This window comes from Fonsecaea pedrosoi (assembly GCF_000835455.1).
Source record: "Fonsecaea pedrosoi CBS 271.37 unplaced genomic scaffold supercont1.3, whole genome shotgun sequence".
NCBI lineage: Eukaryota > Fungi > Ascomycota > Eurotiomycetes > Chaetothyriales > Herpotrichiellaceae > Fonsecaea > Fonsecaea pedrosoi.
In genome coordinates this window covers 4,056,014-4,077,326 of record NW_013550613.1, presented here as the reverse complement: position 1 = coordinate 4,077,326, position 21,313 = coordinate 4,056,014, and the positions used below count along the sequence as shown (strand labels likewise).

Below are 21,313 nucleotides of genomic sequence, written 5' to 3'. Positions count from 1 at the left end.
ACGACTGTGAAGTCAACGTCACTTTAAAAGGGTATCACGTGGATGTCACTCGTGCTCTACTGAAGGTCACGATTATGCTCCTGCATAAGTCTTCTACAAGACTAGCGGTATCATTATATCCAATTGTTGGGGCCTTGTATCGACCATACGTGGGACCGCTGCCTACATCTCTCTTCTACTGGATAGATCCGAGAAGTTCGGGACACATCAGAGATGATCACAAACGTTGCCGCCACTCTGGACTCGACTGAGAGGTTCATGTCCCCGTCCCAATAGCGGAGGCCCAGGAGCCCAATCTCATCTGGAATGGAGGCAGCCGCTTCCACTCCTGCCTCGAGCACGAGCTCGTCCCGACGCAAAGCATCGACGGCTTGTCTGAGCTGCAAGATCCGAAAATCAAAGGTGGTATCTCCCCTCCCAACACGCCCTATCAAAGGTATTCTGATTGTTTGCTCGCGCATCAGTGCTCCGGGGGCAATCCCTGTACTGCTTGCAGTCGATCAGGACTCAAATGCATATACGACGCCTCTCTCGACCGAAGACGGAAAATCCATTGGGAACGGGCCGAGGCCGAGTCTACCCTTCAAAAGCAGCTGCTACAGCGCCTCCTCCGACTGATCCACTCCGGAGATGACGATATTCGAAAGAGACTGAAAGATGACGTTCCGATTCGGATGCTCGTGCAAAGGCTCGGCATGGACATACCCGAACATGCCGGCACATCGTCGAGCGCTGATACACCAGGGTCCTGGGCTTCAGCTCACGCCGAGAAGACAAGCCGCCATGAGTTCGCAGAGGATATAAGTCAAAAGGAAGAGTTGATTCGGCGGCAAGGAATTTTCCCCGAAGGAGTCCACGATTCTGGGACAAGAGCAGGCCCCTCTACCGCATGGGCCGATCCGGTAGGTTCGCGCGATGACCAATGGTATCTGCCAATCTTGGCCGGCGTGCATGTGCAGAGATCGGGGGAAAGCGACCCCAGAGACAAATTTCGAATCTTCTGTTCGAGGACCCACGATACTCCCAGCGTCGAGTTCGTCAGCATATTCGGCGACTCCTCATTCTTGTCCCCCGAGATCAGGGCAAGTCAGGTTTTGACCTTGCAGCAACAGCAGACACTCAATCTTGACATTCCAGAATACCTCATCCAACCGATGCTTTTCGAGGGAGAGCGATGTCCGATAGCTGCTGTATATACTGATTTTCGCGACTATGGACGTAGACAACTGGCGTCGGGATTTCCCGTCGAATTTGTTCTGGGGCCTCCACAGGTGGACCTCAGTCTCTATTTCCGCAATCGCAGGGTCGAAGACCCCCATACACCGGCGACCTGGGCCTGTGAGTACATGCGCCTCCTGAAGAACTTCGACACGTATGTAGCTCTGGCATGGATTTTCACCTATGCACATTTCATGCGCGTCAGTTTCACGGCATACACCTCTGGGGGAAACACTCGGTTGACTGGGAACTAGTGGACGATTGCACCTTCGGCAGCGACATACGCACTGCTTCCAGAGGCAATGAGACCGACACCTCTCCAGAGACTAGTCCGTCATCACCCCGGAGTGGATCTGCCCATATTGTAAGCCCGCCATCTTGCATCAATCGTACATGTGGACGCTAAACCCCTCGGTGTGGTGTGCTAGCCCTGAAATGCGTGACGGTCTGGTCCAGGATATGCGCGACTATATCGTCGCCATCCAGACCCTTGGATGTAGCGTCAATTGGGAACACGGATTGGCAGGAGCGATCGATACGGATCCCGAGACGGGCAACATGACCTTGTCAGACCGCTTCGCGATTCACATATGTGACTTGTCGCACTGGTCCATCAGCCAGAGATTTGCCGACGTCTTTCCGGAGATGCGAGGCTATTACCAGGTCTCCGAGCAGGACACGATCCCAGCGTCAAAGGTCGATGTCGAAGGATTTCTTGAACAGAGGGCTCAAAGGCGCCCTGGATCCGACCAAAGGAACGCCGATGGCTAAGAGATGGCTAACAGCGACATGGCGGGCACGGTCTTGTGTCAAGGAGGAGGGAGAGAAGAAGAACAAGAAAATTGTCCAAAAAAAACCAAGATCGACAGCATGTAGGCAGGGGGGGGGCTTGTAAGGGGCTACCGAGTAATTAGGAATTTTTTCTTTTTCCGGCATGCAAGCCTCCAGGTTTTGACTGGGCCCCGAACAACCTGGGAAACTTGCTCGTCCGGATATTACACCCAGAATGACACAACATACACGTTGGGGGCGGAAAAATGAACAATCAACCAATTAATTATGCAATCCATCAACTATTCATTCATTGATCGGACCTATGTAGGTAGGGAGTATCAGAGGGACTGGCTAGTGCTCGTATTGAATGCTTCTCCATCTAAAAGCGGATCCTGTATTCTCTCTCTCTCTCTCTATATGTGTGTGTGTGTGTGTGTGTGTGTGTATGTATCTATCCACCCTTGCCGTCCCTACCACTACGGTACTACCCTGATCGACCCTTCTCCCGTACCACAGTGGTGTCGTATATACCGAGAACCTCGTACAGAGTCCCCCCCTTTACACAGCCTTTGCTGGCTACTGCAGGGTCAAAGCAACTTACCTCTTCGACAATTATATTTAATATTCTTTTTTTTTTTTGTTTTGGACCCCTTTTGTTTTTTCTCCGCGTTTTTTTCTTTCTTACTCTTCCCAAAGTGGTTGCAAACTTAGGCTTTGAGGCTAAAGAGCCGTGCTACAAGTTTATCGGGAAGGAAGGATAGTGGGACATACTCAGGTACCTATGTAGGTAGGGACTCGGGAGTAATATATGAGTGTCGCCGCTTTAGGACCTGGCATAGTCAGGAAGGTGGGAGGGGGGCAGCGAGGCTGAAACGACTGTACAAGAAAAGGGGATGTGGGCCCTCATTCCATACTATCTACGAAGGTGCAGCTTACATAGTGGGGATAGAAACATTAATCCTCTCTGTCACTTTCTCACACACATACCTTTTCTCTTGATGGTTTGGTTTGGTATTAATGACTCCGCTGTACGGAAATCCCTTTGTTTCCAAGATGTATGTCTGTCGAAATCAAAAGATAGTCCCCACTATCGCTATGGTGCTCCATCTGGCTGGACGCTTCCTGCAGACGACAATGTTGCTCTAGCGCTACGGACGTATTCGTGCCTCTAGAGCCTTTTCTGCTTCAGAAATCACGTTGTAGGCAAACAGCCACTCTCTGATGTTGTTCCTGTCGTTGACCCGGGGCAAGTCTTGCGGTCTCGCCACCTTGATCAGTTCGTCCCACATGATTCCCACGGCGTCCTCGAAGTACGGACAGTGACTGATCAACTGCACCGCCGAAGCTCGTGGGTGTCGCAGGTTGAAGAACAGTTCCAGCCTCTTGGTGATGCCTCCGAGACTGTTTTCGCGCATTTGGGTGAACAGGGTGCCCAAAGCGCCCGCGTCCTCGATACACATGCCGGCACCCTGTCCCTGGTTCGGGAGCATCGGATGAGCCGCGTCGCCCACCACGACCAACCTCCCTTTGAACCACGTCGGAAGGGGTGGTCTCTCGGCCAGCTTCCACACCGGCAGAATCTCACTCGTTTTATCCGCGAGCTTTCCAATATCGGGATGGAACCCTTCTAGTTCACGACGCAGACTCTCGCGGTTGCATTTGAATCGGGACACCTGCTCGATAACCTGTTCGTTGGCCGCCACGCGGGAATACATACCGTAGTTAATCTCACTGTTGTCCCGGACAGGATATTGCAGGAGCCAGCGATTGCGGTCTGGGTGGACGAACCAGGTGAATTGTCCAGAGGAGGAAATGAGGTGTGCGGTCTGCGGGTCGGAAAGTATGGCGGAAGAGGGAAGCATGAAACGAATGATTGTAGTCCCTGTGTGAGAGATGTCGTAAGACGGGGCGCCCGAGCCGAGCAGATAGTGCGGCGCAAGCGAGTGCACGCCGTCAGCTGCAACGACCAGATCTGCCTTGTGTGTGGTACCGTCCCTGAGTGTAATGCTGCCTTCCTCAGGATCGTAGGCTGTGACATCAGCAGAGTAGGTGATGGTCACCGGCTTTCCTAGCGCATCTTGCTGAGTTGCGAGACCGAGTAGGGCCTGTTGGAGGTCGATGCGATGGGCGTAGTATTGTCGGCTCCCACCCGCGAGTTTCTCGTATAGACCCGGAGGGAAACTCATTATCTCCTCGAACGTGTCGCCCTTGACCATTTTGAACGTCTCGGCAACGTTGATGTGGTACTTCTCGTAGTCCAGTTCCCATGAGCTAAGGACCTTGGAGGCATTGTAGCCGATCACTACTCCGGCCCCAAAGGCTGTGGCGGTCTGCGCTCGTTCAAAGAGGTGGACATGGTGGCCAGCACGACGCAGTCCAATGGCTGTACACAGACCTGCGATACCACCTCCAACCACAATAACCTGGAGAGGGGCGGCCGAAGACATGAAGGCCGTGGAGAGATGGGAGAAGGAGATGCTCGTAGCTGGTTAGGAGCAGTCGGTGCTGAGTTTAGAGACAAGTCGTTGCGCAATGCGTGGTGTTTTATGTTGCGGAGATGGTAAGGGTCGCCTAAAGGCGGAGACAGACACCAGCACCACCACCTTCTCCTCCTCATCTCCCTCCTCTTCCAGAGTTATTATGTTTACAAAACACAAAATACACCCGTATGCTACACGCAGAGCTCACGACCTTCCCCAGATTTGTGGCTTGTGCCTCGGCTGGAGAATCTGGGGCTTGGCGCAGCCGAATGACATGAGCATGACTGTTGATCGCCTCGTTGTTTCTTCTGCTCTTTTGCTCTTTTAGGATTGTCCTCTTCATCTCAGAAAGCTCCTCGACATGTTGCCATTCTGAAGATGTGAGTTTTGTTTGTGATCTGGTCGTCCAACTGAGATCTGCTCAAAAGGATCTCCCGTTCCTGGCGACATCACAGCTTCGTTCGGTCCACAAATCGGAGCAAAAAAATACCTAAACGACCTTTAGTACCCAGTACCTACCAACGGGAGATCCGCTGAACTCCTCAAAACATCGAGATGGACAGAAGAGAACATTCGGCGCAGGATGAGTGGCGCAGGCACAAAGATTTCAGACGAGATCTCGGGGCGCAGCCTCGCGCAGCTAGCCACAGGTTGCGGGGAGCATCAGGTCGAAGACTGAGCAGACTAGAATTGATATGTAAGGATGCTCAGTCTCTTCACGGCCTGCAGAATTGGCTCAAATAAACATCCTTATGCGCCAAAAGATCCTTGGTCGCAAGCTCGAACACTCTCGCCTAGGCGGCGCGCCGAGTTTTGGAACTGCGGTAATCCCTTCGTGCAGAGATAAATTGCACATCTCCGGACAAGGGGGTTCAGTCTGGATCCAAGGGCCATGCACAAGTTTTTACAACCTGATCACGGACCCAGCTACACAGGTCGCCCGCTCCCCTTAGCATCCCATCAAGTCAGACCTTGTCGCTCAGACAAATCTGACTCGTGTTCTATCAGGAAATGGCTTTAGCTATGGTGTGTCAAGGGTATATCCCGCCAGCAACATGGGACCGTACTTCGACATTGGTGTCAGCAAGACTGATTCCCTATGGCAGTTGAGATCAGATTGCAATCTTTCGAAGGTCCTGCTCATGACGAGACGCTATCCTGTGCCGTACAAGATACCACTCCTGAGCAGACTGCCGGCTCGTTATCCAGGCAACCTTTCTGTGAGATTGCCATTCCCGCCAATCGACCGGCGTGGGAGCCCCCTTTGCGAGATCTTGCGGTGGAATATCACGTCTCGAGAATATCGAGCGAGATGGAGGCGCGGCCTGAGGCAATGGCGCTGGCGTGGATTTCCTAGCCTTGACACTGAACCACGGCACTTGGCTGTGAATGCCTTAGTGCTAGACCACCCTTCGAAACGAGGATGTGCCATGCAACTAGTTGACAGAATACGGGGTGCCGACTGTTTTCATACCACGTGGAGGCCCAAGTCTCCATTGTGCCGGACAGCGATCATGTCCGCCCGCTGCTTCGATGAAGTTGGCGGTCAAAGTGAGAGACAAGTCAAACACCATCGAATTCACACCGCAACAAAACTCACTCACGTCCTACTGGCAATGGCAGTGGAGAATTCCGTTGGCAGCCTCCACTCGAATGGGTTAAGATTCCCGGGCACGAGTAAGCTTCCTAGGACACTGTAAGTTTATTTTGGCCTTGCTTGATGCTATCTGCGCGCTTTTTCGCGAAACTGGAATGGTTTGTCGCATCCAACTTGGACGTTTATCTCAAGCCCAGCTAGCGAGGCTCAAGATCAATTGGTCCACAATCGCCCCTGCGGACATGTCCCGAATCCTTATCTTTCAAGGCTTACCACTATGAGCAGCCGTGAAAGCTTATGTTCTGGTATTGTTGAAGCATGCATATTACTCCGCGAATGCATGGGTGCTCAAGGCCTAGACTGTGTTGACCATCATTGCCTTTTGTCCACGATATTGGCCCAAGTCTTGACTCGTCCCAGCCCTCGTTGTTCTGACGTCCCCTTCCTTTGCTTGTACTTCTGAATCTGCGCCTCGACAATGGCGGCTCTGGAGGAGAGCCTACCTAAGAAAGAAGGCCTCTACTCGGCCGAGGTAGTTGGCAGTGACAACAGCAGCGATGCCATCGACCAAGATGAAAGGGATATGGCGAGGATGGGCAAGAAGCAGGAGTTTAAGCGGAATTTCAACTGGATCAGCAGCGTTGGTTTCACGTCTTGCACAATGGGCACTTGATATGTCTCCCCAGTATCCCTATTCTATGCGCTCTGACACTAACAAGTGCTGCACGGAGTTTGTCGCGTTGAACAATTTCCAAATGCTTGTCGACGGAGGGACCGCTGCCATGTTCTGGAGCTATACATGGGTCATCACGGGTCAATTCTTCATTGTCCTGAGCCTCGCTGAGATGGCATCAATGGCACCTACAGCAGGTGGACAGTATCACTGGGTCAGCGAATTTGCCTCGAGACGCTACCAAAAGGTTCTCAGCTACACCTCCGGCTGGCTCAGCTCTCTCTGCTGGCAATCCTTTGTCGCCTCCGACTCGATGTTTGGTGCCCAGCTTGTCATGGCCCTCGTTCAACTGAAAAACCCAGACTTTGACATTAAGAACTGGTATACTGCTCTGCTGAGTATTCTGATTGGCACTCTGGTCACCGCAATCAATGTTTGGGGTGCAAAGAAGCTCGCACTGTTGGAGAATGTGTTTGTGGGTCTCCATGTCGCAGGGTTCTTTATTGTTCTCATCACGGTCGCCGTCGCCTCCCCCAAGAACGATGCAAAGGAAGTCTTTCTCACGTTTACGGATAACGGCGGCAACTATCCTCTGAGTAGGTCTCGACCTCGCACGGACAAGTTCATGACCATTGTGTACCTTGCACGGGGAATTTGTATGAGTCAATGCATCGGACATAGCTGACAGAAGTCTCAGTGGGCCTAGCAGTCATGGTCGGTCAAGTACCTGCCATGTGGAACGTCCTAGCCTCTGATGCTGTTGCTCATCTGTGTAAGTGTACTACCCTCACCCAAGCCCTGATTAAAGCATTCACTGATGGGCAATGCAGCGGAAGAAGTCAAGAATGCCAGCGTGGTAACGCCAAAGACAATGTTCTGGGCGTACATGTTCAACATTCCTCTCGCTTTCGCCATGCTGATTGTGTTCCTGTTTGGCATGACCGACGTCGCCACCGCTACCACCGAAGCATTTCCCTTTGTATGGATACTGCAAAACTCTCTTAGCACGGCGGGTGCTCAGGCCATAACCTCCATCATGTTTGTAAGTTTCCTACAATTTGCCCAGGTGTCCGCTCTGCGTAGGTCTCGAGATTTGGCCCACCGTTTGCTAAGCTCTTGTCCTCCTAAAGATCTTGGTCTTCATGATAGCGACCAGCTGCTTTGCCTCGACATCTCGACAACTTTTCGCCTTCGCTCGAGATGACGGCATGCCGTTCCCGACCTGGATGAAGAAAGTCAACCCCAACCTCAACGTCGCGGCCAACGCATGCTTCGTGACCTGGGGCTACACGGTGGTGATGAGTCTGATCTACTTGGGCAGCCCCGTCGCGTTCAATGCCATCATCAGTCTGGCAATTGTGGCCCTAATGGCGACGTACGCTATCAGCATCGCATGCGTCCTCTGGCGCCGCATCTCGCTCCCCGAGACTCTGCCACCCGTATTTTGGAGTCTGGGCAAGTGGGGGATCCTGGTCAACGGGATCGGCCTCACTTACGCCATCTACGCTTTCTTCTGGGCGTTCTGGCCCATCTACTGGGAACCCAATGCGCAAGATGTAAGCAAGGACAAATCATTTTCCCCCGTTTTGTCTATTTCTATTCACGGCCGTACGAGAGCGAGCGCTAACATGTCCTCACTTTTTGCTGGTACAGATGAACTGGGCCGTCGTCCTGTTTGTGGGAGTCATGTTCATCTCGGCCGTCAACTGGATCCTGAGTGCCCGTCGCATGTACACCGGTCCCGTGGCGACATGTGAAGGTCGCCAGGAGGGTTGAAAGGAGACAAAACTCACCAAGACTCTCTCACGCTCTGTCTCTGTGAATTCTTTTCCCATGGGCCGAGCTCCGACTGTTGTAACAATCGACTCAGAAACAGGATGCACCTCTTGTCCTCCTAGTGTCTCTCCCAAAATGGCTGTGAACAAAACAGTCGGTCTCTGTGAAGGGTTCTAGGCAGAAGAGCGGACAATGCATGATAGATAGGCTAGACTCTAGACGTTTGTTCACTCAAAGGGGCAGAAATCTTTTATTTGTATCAGATACTAGTTGTCTCGACGATGAACTATCCTGACTTTTCACTACATCGAATAGTCAGGACATATTACCTGTACACAATACCATACCTAGATCAGGTCGTTAGGTAATGATAACGCTCGGCACCAACACACAGAAAGGCCAACAACGGCGGAGCATATATGTCCGTCATTATTCTCCGCTAGCGACTCAGATGCTCCGCACTAGTGCACCTCGCTATACTTGTCGAATGCAGAAAACTCACGGCCTTCGGAATTTCCAGATTTGGAAAGCCAGCCGGCTCTGTAGAAAGCGAATCTTTTTCGTTCTAGAGCAGACTTGTCGACGTCGCAGATCTCTCTTCTTTAGCTGTAGGCGAAGACGCTCAGTTCTGTTTCTCACCACGACACAACCCTCTCTCTTCAACTCACATCGCTTTCTCCGACTAGAATCCTCCATATTCTTTAGAGCTCCGTCCAATCGTCTCCAGAAGAAGAAAGCCCTCAACTATCGAGCCTACCTTCCTGATCGCAGCGAGAAAATGGCCTCGACACTCGCCATCGGCGTGGGCGTTGCCGCCGCCGCCTTTTTTGTACGTCCCACACTCCCTCCCTCCCCCCTTTGACTTGCCTCCCCCCATTCCTAGGCCGTCGACATGCTAACGATTAATCACAGGGCCGCGCCGGCCTCGTCGCCTTCCGCCGCTGGCGCAACCCCAACGGGCTGAACGCGCTCGGCCGACCGTTCTACAAGGGCGGGTTCGAACCCAAGATGACGAAGCGGGAGGCGTCGCTCATCCTCGACCTCAGCGAGCGGACCCTCACCAAGGACAAGATCCGGAAGAACCACCGCGCGCTGATGCTGTCGAATCACCCGGACAGGGGGGGCAGTCCGTACCTGGCCAGCAAGGTCAATGAGGCCAAGGAGTTTCTGGAGCGAAATGGGTGATGATAATAATAGACGATGGTAATTTGTCGCTATCATATCACTTGAGCAAAAAGCCAGATCAAGCCAGAAAATGTTTCAAGCAGAAGATGGTGACGATGGCGGGAAAGTTAATATGTCCTTGCGGTTGGACGTCCCTCGACAATCCCTTGGTAGAAAGAGGTCGGGTCGTGTGTGGCTATTTATTGCCGGAGCATAGCGCGGGCGTTTTGGTGGTCGGTTTATCTGGGGATTCTTCCCCGACGCAGCTGGATACGAAGAACAGAGCACGGCGTTAGTTTACGGGCGATATTGCAACACGACGAGGATCTCACATCTGCATCTGCAGTGACGAAATCTGTTTTTGCCTCGTCTTTGTCGCCCATCACTTTACATGTCCAGGAAGCGGGAAGACTTTGTACAACAGAGAGTGTATATGGATGTGTGGTTGTTGTGTACGTATATATATCTCCGCTCGAGACAGGACAGGATAGAATATGGCGAGGGGTCCTGGCGAGAAGAAGAGAAGAGGATCTGTATATTGACCGGAGAAGGAAGCGAGGCGGGTTGAAGAAGAGAAGAGAAAATCGTAAAGGTCTACTCGGTACATTGTACCTGATCCCTTCCTTTAGTTTATCCTTATCGTCTTGTTCTTGTGTCTCCCAAGAGTCTTGCTGTTAAATCACTATCTAGGCACTCTACAGTACATTGTGTAAGTTAGTCTCTTTCCCTCTACCGAGCCAGCACCTATGTTTATGCTAGGTATATTACATCGCCACTATCCTACCGCATTAAATTCGGTCCCTTCGCTACTGTACCTTTCCATTTATGTATCTTATCTCCTCATCCCCCATATCTGCATATCCACACGTCAATTTGAAAGTCTAACCCAACGAAAAAGCTTTGTGAAAGGCTCAGGCTGTACAAGTAACCCCCATTCTCTCTCTCTCTCTTTCTATAGCTCATGCTTCGTTGTATTCTATTCTGGCTTGGCTGGGATGGTGTGCTCTGGCGTGCTCTCTCGATTCCACCGTTTCCCATCTGACTGCTCGCGCGGCGGTATTTATTATCCATGGCGGACTTGAATCTCGACGTTGGTTCTGCGTCGGGTTGGGTTCGGTGGATTTGGGTAGTCGAACGATAACGACATTTGGCTACATCTGTGCACTTCCTCCTGTGCTGGAATGCCGGTCATGTTGGTGATGCGATACCATCCGAATATTCACACAATTGAGCGAGTAGTATCAAAGCAAGAAAGGCTGGAATGGACAATATCGAGAGGCAGGCAGTGCGGTGTTTTGTCTTGCTACTCGTAGAAGCCATTTTGGTTGGGTTGTTCAACCCTATCCCTCGATATTGGCGCACGTGTCGAAGTGGTCCTGCAGAAAGCGATTGAATTCGTCTTCGACCTCCCAGACCAGGACGTGGCCTTTGCCTTCCCAGACCTTGAACGTACAGGAGGATCCAGGTCCCGAAGAAGGCTCCGAGCCGTCAGTGTCGTCGCCGCCCGAAGTTTTCCCTTTTTCTTCTTCGAGGGACAACTCAGCGCGCAACAACTCAAAGTGATGGAAATCGATCATGCGGTCGCTGGTGCCGTGGACGACGGCGATCCTACTTCGACCAACCGCGTCGCCCAGGGCCCGGATCTGCTGGGCCGACTTGTGATGCCACCCGGCCGCGATGGCCTGGAGCATGAAGCCCTTCTTGGTGAAGCCGTGGCGGTCCATGCGCTTCTGCAGCTCGCCGGCGGCAAAGCGGTCGCGGTTCGTCGGGAAATTGCGCGCCGGGTCGTCTGGGTACTCTGTGTCCGGTAGGGCCAGGAACTCGTCCGAGAAGAGGCGGTGCGCGATCTCGTCCAGCTGCACGTCAATGTCGCGCGGGATGAACATGTTGATGCGCTGCCGCAGGTTCTGGATAAAGGGCACGGTGCGCACGAGGCGGGGTGCCGTCGATATCAGCGAGAGCGAAGCCACGTGGTGGGGGATCAGCAGCGACAGTTCTTGCGAAATCATCCCGCCCATACTGACGCCGATGAAGTGTAGGTCTCGTTTGGGAGGCGGGACGGTCTCGGTCGTTTTCGCTGGTTCGTGGGCGTGTGCATGTGCCGGTGCGGCGTCATGGGGAGATGTAGTCGAGGAGGGTGGTAACCAGCCCACGTGTTCGAGCATGTCAATCACATCGCGGGCCATCTCGGACGTGGAATAGCGACACGAAGGCTTGTCGCTGAGACCCATTCCGCGGTTGTCAAACACCAAGCACGAGTACTTGTCCGACCGCTCATGTCCAAAGTACTTGGTCTGTCGCTTCCAGGCTGTGCGGTAGGCGGCGAGGCCCATGATCCACTGTGAATAAAAGATGTTCAGAAGGGTTTGGAGTGAGATAGGAACTGTAGAGGTTGAGCGTTGAGAAGCAGGGATAGGCAAGGTCACGCGGCTCTTCGTATCCGAGATATTCCACTCCCCTCCATCTGATAATAGAACCTCACATTCTCTTTCTCTCCCCCCAAGAGAAGTCCAAATTGACGTTGACCAGACTCCCCACCACAAATCTCACGTCTCGCGCAAAGTCTCTTAACCGCCCTCTCGCTAGCATACCAGGAATCCTACACGAACCCCCAAACCCTCACTCATCCTCGTCCCCGTCCTTCTCACCACCCAAAGCAATGCCATCAACCACGAAGCACAAAAAAGTCCAGTAGAACAATCAATAGACGGGAGTCATACGTACCACCAGCTTAACGTCCCCCTTGCCATGAATCTCCCAGTACAGCTTAAACGGGCCACCGTGCCTGGCCCTGGCCACCTCGCAATACCCGGACCTCGAGGGTTCGAGGCGCCATTCGACGGTATCAAAGGCCGGGTGGGCGATGATTTCGGCCGCCGTCAGCGGCATTTCGAGTGCAAGCGAATCGATCGACTGACGGGAAGTCTTGGAAGAAAAAAAGGGGGGCCTCGGCACAATTGGGAGTGGTGGAATACACTGTGCTCCAGCTAAAAGAGGCGCGGCCGGACCGTGGATGGTGGATGGTGGATGGATCGTGAATCTATTGCGTTTTATCTATCTATCGCGCGGTGGTGACGGCAGGCAGTCAATGGTGAGAGGCAAAACCGGGCAAAGGTTCCGAGGCGATAGGCGACGAGGCTGCGGGGGAAAAGTACGCCCGTCAAATACCTGAGTCAAATACCTGAGTCAATGGTAGAGGTGACCGACTCTTGTCGAGAGATGCGGCGTGTGGAGAACGAGAGAGACGGGAATGATGTAAAGATATTGATACTCCCAAGACGACCAAGCAGGAATTAATGCGTGTAATATAATACTAGCTAGGTACTTTTCCAGCATTGGTATCGGACTCTATCTGGGTATCTGCCTAGTGTCTAGGTATCTATCTAACCCATTCAGGACCACCAGTATTTGTTGTAATATTATAGCACAACACATATTTAAATCTCAAATACAATTTACTCTCCAGCTCTCCAGCTCACCTTATCATGCCATTGCATTGCATTGCAATGAAAATGACCTCGGTCCAATTCCGTTCGCCTGTACTTGTTAGTTCAGATGCAGATCTTCCGATTACCGACCGAGAATTCCATCACCCACTCGAGGGACATCTGAGCTTGACTACCCCAGTAAGAAATCCTTGTCCTTCACCATCTCCTTAGTTAGCTGGTTCCTAACACATTGAGGCTACATTGGCTGATATCAACAAGTATTCGCCTTCAAAAGGGCCAGGTCCCACCGCCTAGTCCCTGTAGATATAAACTTGATCTGTAGCGTCCAGCGCAGCGATCGATCAACTTACTACTAGCCCTAAAGCATGACATGATCACATCACTGGGCTCCCACCTCAAAGGATCAGGAAGCAAAGAAACCAAGATAGACCGACCTGAAGATCTTCATTGCCTCCCTGTCTCGATCCAGGGGTTCTCCATCCTTCGAAGCGCCAAAATTAGTTGCCCCTGATCAGCGTTTGCCCACCGTAACATCCATCTGTACCTCGAGTTCATCGTCAATCACGACACTATTCCATTAGTCAGAGGTCAATCCTGCCGATCGAAATCGCGGGGATATTTGCGACGCGCTTTCAAAAGAACACGCGATATCTTCTCAACACCAATAGATCCTGGAAAACAATGCAGCTGAAACGAGAAAAAAGGCGTCCCACATCACAAGAGTTCCCTAGTTAAAGAGACATCTCCCTCTCCGAAAGTCCCTCTGCCAGACACAGGGAGGATAGGAATAGGCAAGCCATGCCCAGGTCGCGTGTTGCATACAATGAAATCCATTTCGTTATAGTAATATTGTATCCTGCTCAACGCATCGTGCAGGACAGTCCCACTCACTTTAACCTCGTCGACTTCGTAGCGTCTGCAAGAGTCGACTCATCGGTGTTTTCAGGATCTGTCCGCGGAGCACAGAAGTTATATAGTTTTCTTCTCCAACGATGGGAAAAAAGTATAATAGTTCCAGTAGCCTTGTGCCTCCAAAGTTTTCGTCATGTTGAAACATGTCCTCCAATGGTGCAACCCAAGAACCGTCGTCTTCCTGTCGTTAACTGTCCTAGCAGCTGATTTGTCATGGTGGACTGGACGGGCGTTTCCTCGACAAGTCCAGATGGAGAAGTCGTTGTCGGTTGTATGTCGGAATCAAATACGTACAATTGAGTAAGCAAATGCCCCAAGCATGTGGCCAAATAAAAAGTAGGAAAATACGGGTCATCAAAAGGAGCGGATGGATGTGATTAGCCCCGCGGCGTTGGTTTCGTTGCACCGCGTTATTGATCCATCCTGAACATCTCTTCATCGTCCATCTGGACATCCCTGTCATCACTCCCGTCCCGGTAGTTGCGCTCGTCCGAAAGGTTTTGCGTCAACGCAGGCGGGTGCATCTGCAACAACGGATTATATATAGCTGTCAATGTACTGTCGGATGATTTGCTGTTGAAGGATTGGTATTGTTGTGGCAATGGTGGTACAGGGGGCACATCGGCGCCTAGATAAGTAGGCTTGGTACGAGGAGTTCCGCTGCTGAACGTGAGACCTGCCGTCGCAGCCGCCAGCGTGCCATCGTCAGTCCCAGACGTGCTGGGGCGGAAGTCTACCCCAGAGAGCCGATGAGGTGGCAGTCCCGGTGAATGAAAGCTCTCGGCGTACGAGCTCGATGGAATAGATCTGTACGACCGCGAGAAGCCAGTGCTGCCCGTGCTGAACCTTTTCGAGTCCGGCACGGGGTACGCTGCCTCACTCATGGGGGGCGGGGTGGTCTCGACCGAGCTGAGTTCGTCTTGCATTTCGGACGAGGAGAACCCGGGAGATCCAGATGAATCTTCGCTTGGATCGATCGCAGCGATTTCAATCTCCGATTGTCCAGCTGGCAAATTCTCCGCAGTCATGTTACACAACACCGAAGCAGCCTCAAGCAGCTGAACCTGCTGATGCTTGGAAATGAGCAACTTGGACGTGATTGCCCATGCGGGATCATGTTCCCAGCTAAGATCAACGGCGTCAGCCACACATAAGAGGAACCACAGGAGTTACGTACAGGTGCTTGGTGAGACAGCTGCTGTGTTTGTAGCCCTTGCCACAAGTATCACACCTCAATTCAATAGCCGACTTTTTGCCCTCGCCTTTGATGAGGTGTGATCCTTCGCTTGCTCGCCGGTTCCGATTCTTGAGGTTCTTAGATGAGGCTTGGGTATCCTCATCGTTGGAATTGTCCTCGACTGCATCGTTGTCACCGGCGGCAGCTGTGCCAGGGGGGCCGTTAAAGTACGAATGCATGTTGGGCCGAGCACTCATTGAGTGTGGTTCCGTCATCTTTCTCGAACTTGTGCTTCGGCGGTGGCTCAGGACCGGGACACCAGGGAGATCGCCCTGGTCCCTCAACGCCGCGGCAATCGCTGCCTGTGCAGTTGTCGAGGCACCTGCGTTCACACTCTTCCTCCTGTTTACTCGATGGGAAGGATTTGTAGCCGACAGCGAAATGGAATGAGAGTGTTGTCTGGCAGAGGTAGGAGGGTGGCGTGAGGAAAAGCTGCCAGAGGCAGGTCGAGAACTCGGTTGTTCCTTTGTTTTTGAACCCAGGTCAGCACAAGCACGGCGTCGAGAATGGGCCGAGCCCTTTGCTCACCTTGGAGGAGGCCATGTTGAAATAATGTCAAGTTCTTGAAATCAGACGACTCTCGAGCTCAAAACTGGAGGCAGTCTTGAGACTTGAGAGTCGTCAAGAAAGAACAGCAGCCAAGTGAGGTGAGAGGGTGGTGTTGTGTGTGTTTGTGCGTCTTGTGGGGTTCGGAATGCCCGAGAAATCAGAGGATTGAGGAGCGCGAGGGGGTGGGCAACTGCAGCTGGAATCGAAATATCCACTGCAAGTCGGCGGCGATGCAGTTGTCACGGTGGACTGTTCTATCGAGAAAACAAAAATCTATTGAAACAATCCGTAGATGGAACAAGGTGGTTGAGGTCTGGTACAGGAAGTCAAGTTGTGGGAAAATGTGTGGCCTGGACCCGTGAACTGTGGGAGCAGCGTGGACCGACGGGCGGAATAGTTTTGGTCAAGTTTGGGGGGAGACTTTTATTAGGAATTCAGGTTCAGGTTCGGGATTTGCTGGCGGGTGGATTCGTGGTTCGTCGATCGAGGATCGCAGCCTGTGGCGTGTGGGCGCGCAATTCAGGTTGGGAGACGGCCAAGCGGTGCTGGCACAACCAAAGCCCGGCCAGACTTGAACTTGGGAATCAAGAAATATCCAAAGACACAACAGACCAGATTAGTTTGAGAAAGAGAAGAGGTACGTGTAAGAAAGGATGATGGTGAATAGGTCAGGCAGATGGCCGTCTCTCTTCTGTTCTTTTTTTTTTTCTGTTCCTTCTCTGACGGACCTGCTGATCGCGCCGATTTGAGTATTATCCTCGTGCTGATACTATTCTTTGGGTTTCTCCTCTCCTGGCCTTGTGTTTGACTGGCTGACCGCGTCCCTTGCTTCTGCCACACACCTGCTGCGGGGTCGCCCGTGCCTGGGCCTAAGCGTCTCAAGCTCGCAGCAGGAAATTAATCGCACCGAACTCTAGACCAGTTCACTGGTATCTGTTTCAGCAGCATGGGCGGTTGAAGAAATTGTTTCCTGCTCTGGCGCCCTCTCTACGGATCCACGTTACGCGTTACCGAGACAAAGAAAAACAAAGAAAAACAAAACAGATCAAAAGGCAAAGAGAAAGGGCGACAAAAGTAAGGGAAATGGGGAGGGGACAACACAGCCATGATTTTTGGGAATTGATCAGCTCTTTGCGATTGATGGCGACAGATCACACACTTGTGGGCATGGGGCATGGACATGGAGCCATGGGAAAAGATGGGGCAACAAGCTGAAAAGAGCATGGTCCTGATCAAGTCATGCACTACTCAAGGTCATGGGTCAGGCAAGCCAGGGCTGATGGGCTAAAATGCGCCATCAGCTCCTCGCTCCGTACCTGACTAAAAACCGACTGGCTTCTACCCCCCGTGCCGCCCCAAAGAGCTCGACAGCCGCAGCGCTCCTTGTCTCCCCCCCTTTGAACTCTCCAAAACTCTGGGCCGACCAGACACGGTACAAACGGTGACCCACCGCGACTACAAATCAAGAAGATCGGATGCCCTTCTTCTGAAGTCCCAGAGAAAGAGAGGGGTAAACCGGACCTCCCCTGGATCCGAGTCCGCAACGTATACCTGGAGGCCTCGCGCGGGCAAGGTTGTGTTCAAGGGGAGAGAAAAAAAATTAAAACACTATGGATACTCTGGGCATTGATGGGCGCTTCTCATTATTCTTGCGCTCGAGGCACCGACCTGTAACTGCGACTCCGCGAATCACCATGCCCGCTTCGCGGTATGGAGGGAGTTACTGATTGGCATGGCCTGGACAAGGATACATTGTGGTCATTGCCCCCAGGTTGGCGACAGACGTGTCATTGGGTACGATAACTAGTGCAACAGGGACGGCACTAGCAGGCAATAGGCAGTTCGCCGGCAAGGCACCAATGCTTCTTAGGGGAGCTTGTGGGGGACCAAATGACAAGGAAATGGTCGAACCAGCGATAAGATCAAAGTCACGGCAGCCATGCCCAAAACCACCAAACCGCCATGCGAACTGTGCACAACAAGCCGGTGCCAGGTACGGTTTGGGATCCTTACAGGCCAATCCTTGGGCCTTGGGGGCGACTTCCGAGCCGTCAGGCGAGGTCGCCTGATGCCAATGGTCCACGGCCACAAAACCACGCACCATCCGAATTCCAGATGCCGTCATCGGCTGCCAACTGGTGATTTACTTTTGTTACGAGTACATCGTACCCTTAATGCATGGCTTGCGCAAGATGCGGCTTCAACCCGTGGCCCCGTGGCCCATTTTGTCAGAGCATAATATTTTTCCTGCTCGTCCAAGTCAGCGGCGGCACTGGTCAGGCCGGTTTCGTCATCATTCAGACGACCTGGAAACGGCACGGACGCGGGAAACATGGGGTGGCCAAACGGATTAGTCCTAGCATGGGCCTGGGGCCTTCTTAGCTGCCCACAAGTCCACGCAGACACGCAGACCCTTGTTTGAATAATGCTGGAACAGAGGACCGAGTATTCTGGTACAATATCTCTTGCGATGCCTGTCTCTCAGGAATGCTTGGGCTCCGGCAAATGAGAATGGATGCTACATAGCGGTCGATGACCATCCGCGTGGCACCGAAACCAGTCGATCAGTCACGGCGCTGATCCCTCAACGGAACCCAATCGGACAATTCAGCAGGTCACCGACTATGATACAGAATGTTAAAGATCACCCTGATTGACACGTTGGTACCTAGGCGCTTGGATAAGCAGGCCATCATATCGAGTGCATTTTCCCGGAAGAAACACCCAGGAATTTGATTATCCAACCTTGTGCCTTTTACCCTTGACCACAGTAATGAGACAGCCCACGACTACTCGGTTACACGGGATAACGGGTACACGACACTACTCGTAGGTAGCGGGGTTCTACCTCTGTCTCTATCTACAAGTAAGGGCAAGCCTCGGCTGGGCCGGTTTACGAGGAGGAGCTTAGATTGCCCCAGCTTTTCGATCCAGCTGCCGTCGAAGGTCAACCGAGATCCGGGTTCGGGAGGGGAAGAGAAAGAGATGAGGGGGTATTTTTGTATACGACATACACTCCCTTCCCGAAAGATGCGAGGAGAAAGATGGGAGAGGGGCCCAGAATTCAGCAATCCAGGTCAATGATAATGAGGTACTCTGTACGCTCACTCTACCAAACATGTCATACCTGATATACCATTTATTGCCTTGTACCAGGGTCCGAAATCGGCGAACATCCAAGTATCTACCTAGTACTGGAGAACTGATAACGACCGGCAGCCGAGCATCATCTCGCCCCTTGTCCCTATCTATTCTTGTACCAGTACGAGTCCTCAGTACGAGCGAACGAGGTAGTGATTCCCCTTATCGTACCACGCACAAATCCACCCAAAAAATATTTTTCACTCAGTCATTGTTTCTCTGATTTGGTGCTGCATCGTGATAGGTTTTCGGTGATATTGGAGTTCGTTGTTGGTTTCCTCATCTGCCTAGCCTGCACGACTAGGTTCACCTTGCAGCGAGAGGGGAAGACTTACCAGGTAGGGGATCTCCTTGTCTGCATACTCGTATGTACCTACAGTTTGTAGCTTGTACTCGGTCTGGATTATTTGCCGGCCGAGCCCCGCGTTACAAGGTGGAAGACCAAGAAAAGGGGTGGACATGAAGTGGCTTTGGGAAAACATGGGTGCCTGGAAGGTGGTGGCCACGTGCAAGGTGCCTAGAGGGTGAGTCGAGTCTCTCGTTCTCACTTGTACTCGGTAGATACGAGCACAAGCACGAGGGAACCATAACTCCCACGGTGACGCACTGAGGCACTGGTAGTTGGTTGTGGGTGGTTGGTGGCTGACTGCAAGTGACTGCTTTGTCCTCAACCAAGTACCGAGTCCAGTAGTACGGGGTAGTGAAATCCCCCCCCAAAACATCACGGCCAATGTCCGCTTTTGTCCCCCTCCACCGTGAGGCGAACAAGGCTGAAGGGGCTTCTTATTTATTATTATTATCATCATCTTTCCTCTCTGCCTGCTATTGGAAGACAAGTCCGATACCTACGAGTAACCCCGGTCCCCCCTACATCCAACCCTAACCTCCCTAACCTCAATCTCGTCTCAGGAAACCACCCAGTGTGCCAGCCCTCACCAAGCCGTCGTTTCTGTCTAGTTTTATCTCTCACGCGGGCGCATTTTGTGGTCGGACTTTGACCTGAGGCTGTGAGAAGCGCAGCCGAGTTCAAGTCATTCTCCTCTCTCCGGCGTTTATGGCTCCCCAATTTCATCTCGCCTTGAGCCGTATTCGGGTCTTTTAAAATCAAACCATCAGCTAATTAGTGTTTGCGGTTGCCTGTAACTCCCCCCTTTATCGTCGTTCCGGCGCCACGGACCTTTGAGCTTGTCATGAACTTCTAAGCAGTAGAAAATACGAAAGTCGACTGTTAGCCATAATTTATTGGTTTCGTCCTCCTGCTCCTCCTCCGCCGTCCACATTCTTTTTGTGAATGCCATTTGGCTTGCTCGGAAAGTCTGTGTATTTAGACAAGAAAATTGATTGACTTTGCAGACTGCAATGTTTATCGGAGCTTACGAGTACAAGTCTTCCCAGGTCTGAAGCCAAAGAAAGCCAATCCCCCACCTTTTTCCTTGTCAGGGATCCTGATCCTTCTCGGTTGCTATTGTGGTAGCCATCAATGCGTCATTGCTGAAAATAACACAAACACACAAAAGGCATTATCATTGGCATCTTTCCGCAATAAACAACATGACCTCGACCACGCAGTCTTGGGCTGCTGCTACACAATCATGGGCGTCGTGGTTGCTCGACTCCTACGCTTCGTCGGTCTCGCCCATGGCCACTGACACTTCCTTTCGACACAATGAAGAGTCCCATTCTACCTCCGAGTACTCCTCCCACGACGACGGCCATTCGTCTATGTCCTCTGTCTCCATGTCTTCCGCCTATGGTCCCTATGTTAAGACTGGCCGCGGTGGCGCTGGCAACTTCACCTGGGAGACGGACGTCCAACTCGCCCCTCGATCTACTTCGCCTATTGATCTCGAAGCGAATCGGCCACCACAACATGCATCCCTAGCAGAGCGCCGCAAAGCAGCAGCTAGGCTGGAAAGCATCAATACGCATGATACGAGGCCCTTGCGCCAGCACTCAGCTCAGTATCTGTCTGCTGGGCGTGGCGGAGCTGGGAATTATGTTGTCGCCGACGTGAAATTTCCCCAGCGAAGCCCGAGTTTACCAGCCAGTTTCACATCTCCCGCTCAAGCGAAACCTCCTAGTCCACAGAGCCAAAATCTATATCCCGCCGGAAACGCCGGAAGAGGAGGAGCTGGTAATTACGCCGCAGCAGCAGAGGCCAAAGGCCGGGTTGAATCAGAAAAGGATCAGGAAGAGAGACGTGCCGCTGAGCAGAGAAGAGGCCAGATTGCTGAAAAGGTAGACGGCTTGCTACAACCTCCCCCAGGCGCCTGGCTCGGTCGGGGACGAGTGAAGAGTGAGTCGATGTATGAAGATGTTTGAGTTGCCTGCCAGATTCTTCTG

General features: G+C 52.4%; 8 protein-coding genes across 8 annotated transcripts; 5 read left to right on the top strand and 3 right to left on the bottom strand.

Moving 5' to 3' along the window:
- Positions 1-306: 306 nt before the first annotated feature.
- Z517_05402 (uncharacterized protein) lies at positions 307-1,472 on the top strand (the record flags this gene model as incomplete). Its single annotated transcript, XM_013430729.1, has 2 exons — positions 307-436; positions 505-1,472. 2 exons carry the CDS (start codon positions 307-309, stop codon positions 1,470-1,472), a joined length of 1,098 nt encoding a protein of 365 aa, XP_013286183.1.
- Positions 1,473-1,653: 181 nt separating this feature from the next.
- On the top strand, positions 1,654-1,989 carry Z517_05401 (uncharacterized protein; the record flags this gene model as incomplete). Its single annotated transcript, XM_013430728.1, has 1 exon — positions 1,654-1,989. The coding sequence occupies one exon, from the start codon at positions 1,654-1,656 to the stop codon at positions 1,987-1,989; it is 336 nt and encodes a 111-aa protein (XP_013286182.1).
- A 1,151-nt stretch (positions 1,990-3,140) lies between these two features.
- Z517_05400 (uncharacterized protein) lies at positions 3,141-4,439 on the bottom strand (the record flags this gene model as incomplete). The annotated part of the gene is made up of 1 exon (XM_013430727.1): positions 3,141-4,439. One exon carries the CDS (start codon positions 4,437-4,439, stop codon positions 3,141-3,143), a length of 1,299 nt encoding a protein of 432 aa, XP_013286181.1.
- Positions 4,440-6,547: 2,108 nt separating this feature from the next.
- Positions 6,548-8,518, top strand: Z517_05399 (uncharacterized protein; the record flags this gene model as incomplete). Its single annotated transcript, XM_013430726.1, has 6 exons — positions 6,548-6,709; positions 6,756-7,338; positions 7,440-7,514; positions 7,573-7,784; positions 7,873-8,298; positions 8,396-8,518. The coding sequence occupies 6 exons, from the start codon at positions 6,548-6,550 to the stop codon at positions 8,516-8,518; spliced, it is 1,581 nt and encodes a 526-aa protein (XP_013286180.1).
- A 778-nt stretch (positions 8,519-9,296) lies between these two features.
- Positions 9,297-9,703, top strand: Z517_05398 (mitochondrial import inner membrane translocase subunit tim14; the record flags this gene model as incomplete). The annotated part of the gene is made up of 2 exons (XM_013430725.1): positions 9,297-9,347; positions 9,431-9,703. 2 exons carry the CDS (start codon positions 9,297-9,299, stop codon positions 9,701-9,703), a joined length of 324 nt encoding a protein of 107 aa, XP_013286179.1.
- A 1,319-nt stretch (positions 9,704-11,022) lies between these two features.
- Z517_05397 (uncharacterized protein) lies at positions 11,023-12,571 on the bottom strand (the record flags this gene model as incomplete). Its single annotated transcript, XM_013430724.1, has 2 exons — positions 11,023-12,021; positions 12,407-12,571. The coding sequence occupies 2 exons, from the start codon at positions 12,569-12,571 to the stop codon at positions 11,023-11,025; spliced, it is 1,164 nt and encodes a 387-aa protein (XP_013286178.1).
- A 1,882-nt stretch (positions 12,572-14,453) lies between these two features.
- On the bottom strand, positions 14,454-15,823 carry Z517_05396 (uncharacterized protein; the record flags this gene model as incomplete). Its single annotated transcript, XM_013430723.1, has 3 exons — positions 14,454-15,168; positions 15,221-15,744; positions 15,809-15,823. The coding sequence occupies 3 exons, from the start codon at positions 15,821-15,823 to the stop codon at positions 14,454-14,456; spliced, it is 1,254 nt and encodes a 417-aa protein (XP_013286177.1).
- Positions 15,824-20,521: 4,698 nt separating this feature from the next.
- On the top strand, positions 20,522-21,292 carry Z517_05395 (uncharacterized protein; the record flags this gene model as incomplete). The annotated part of the gene is made up of 1 exon (XM_013430722.1): positions 20,522-21,292. The coding sequence occupies one exon, from the start codon at positions 20,522-20,524 to the stop codon at positions 21,290-21,292; it is 771 nt and encodes a 256-aa protein (XP_013286176.1).
- Between the last annotated feature and the right edge of the window lie 21 nt (positions 21,293-21,313).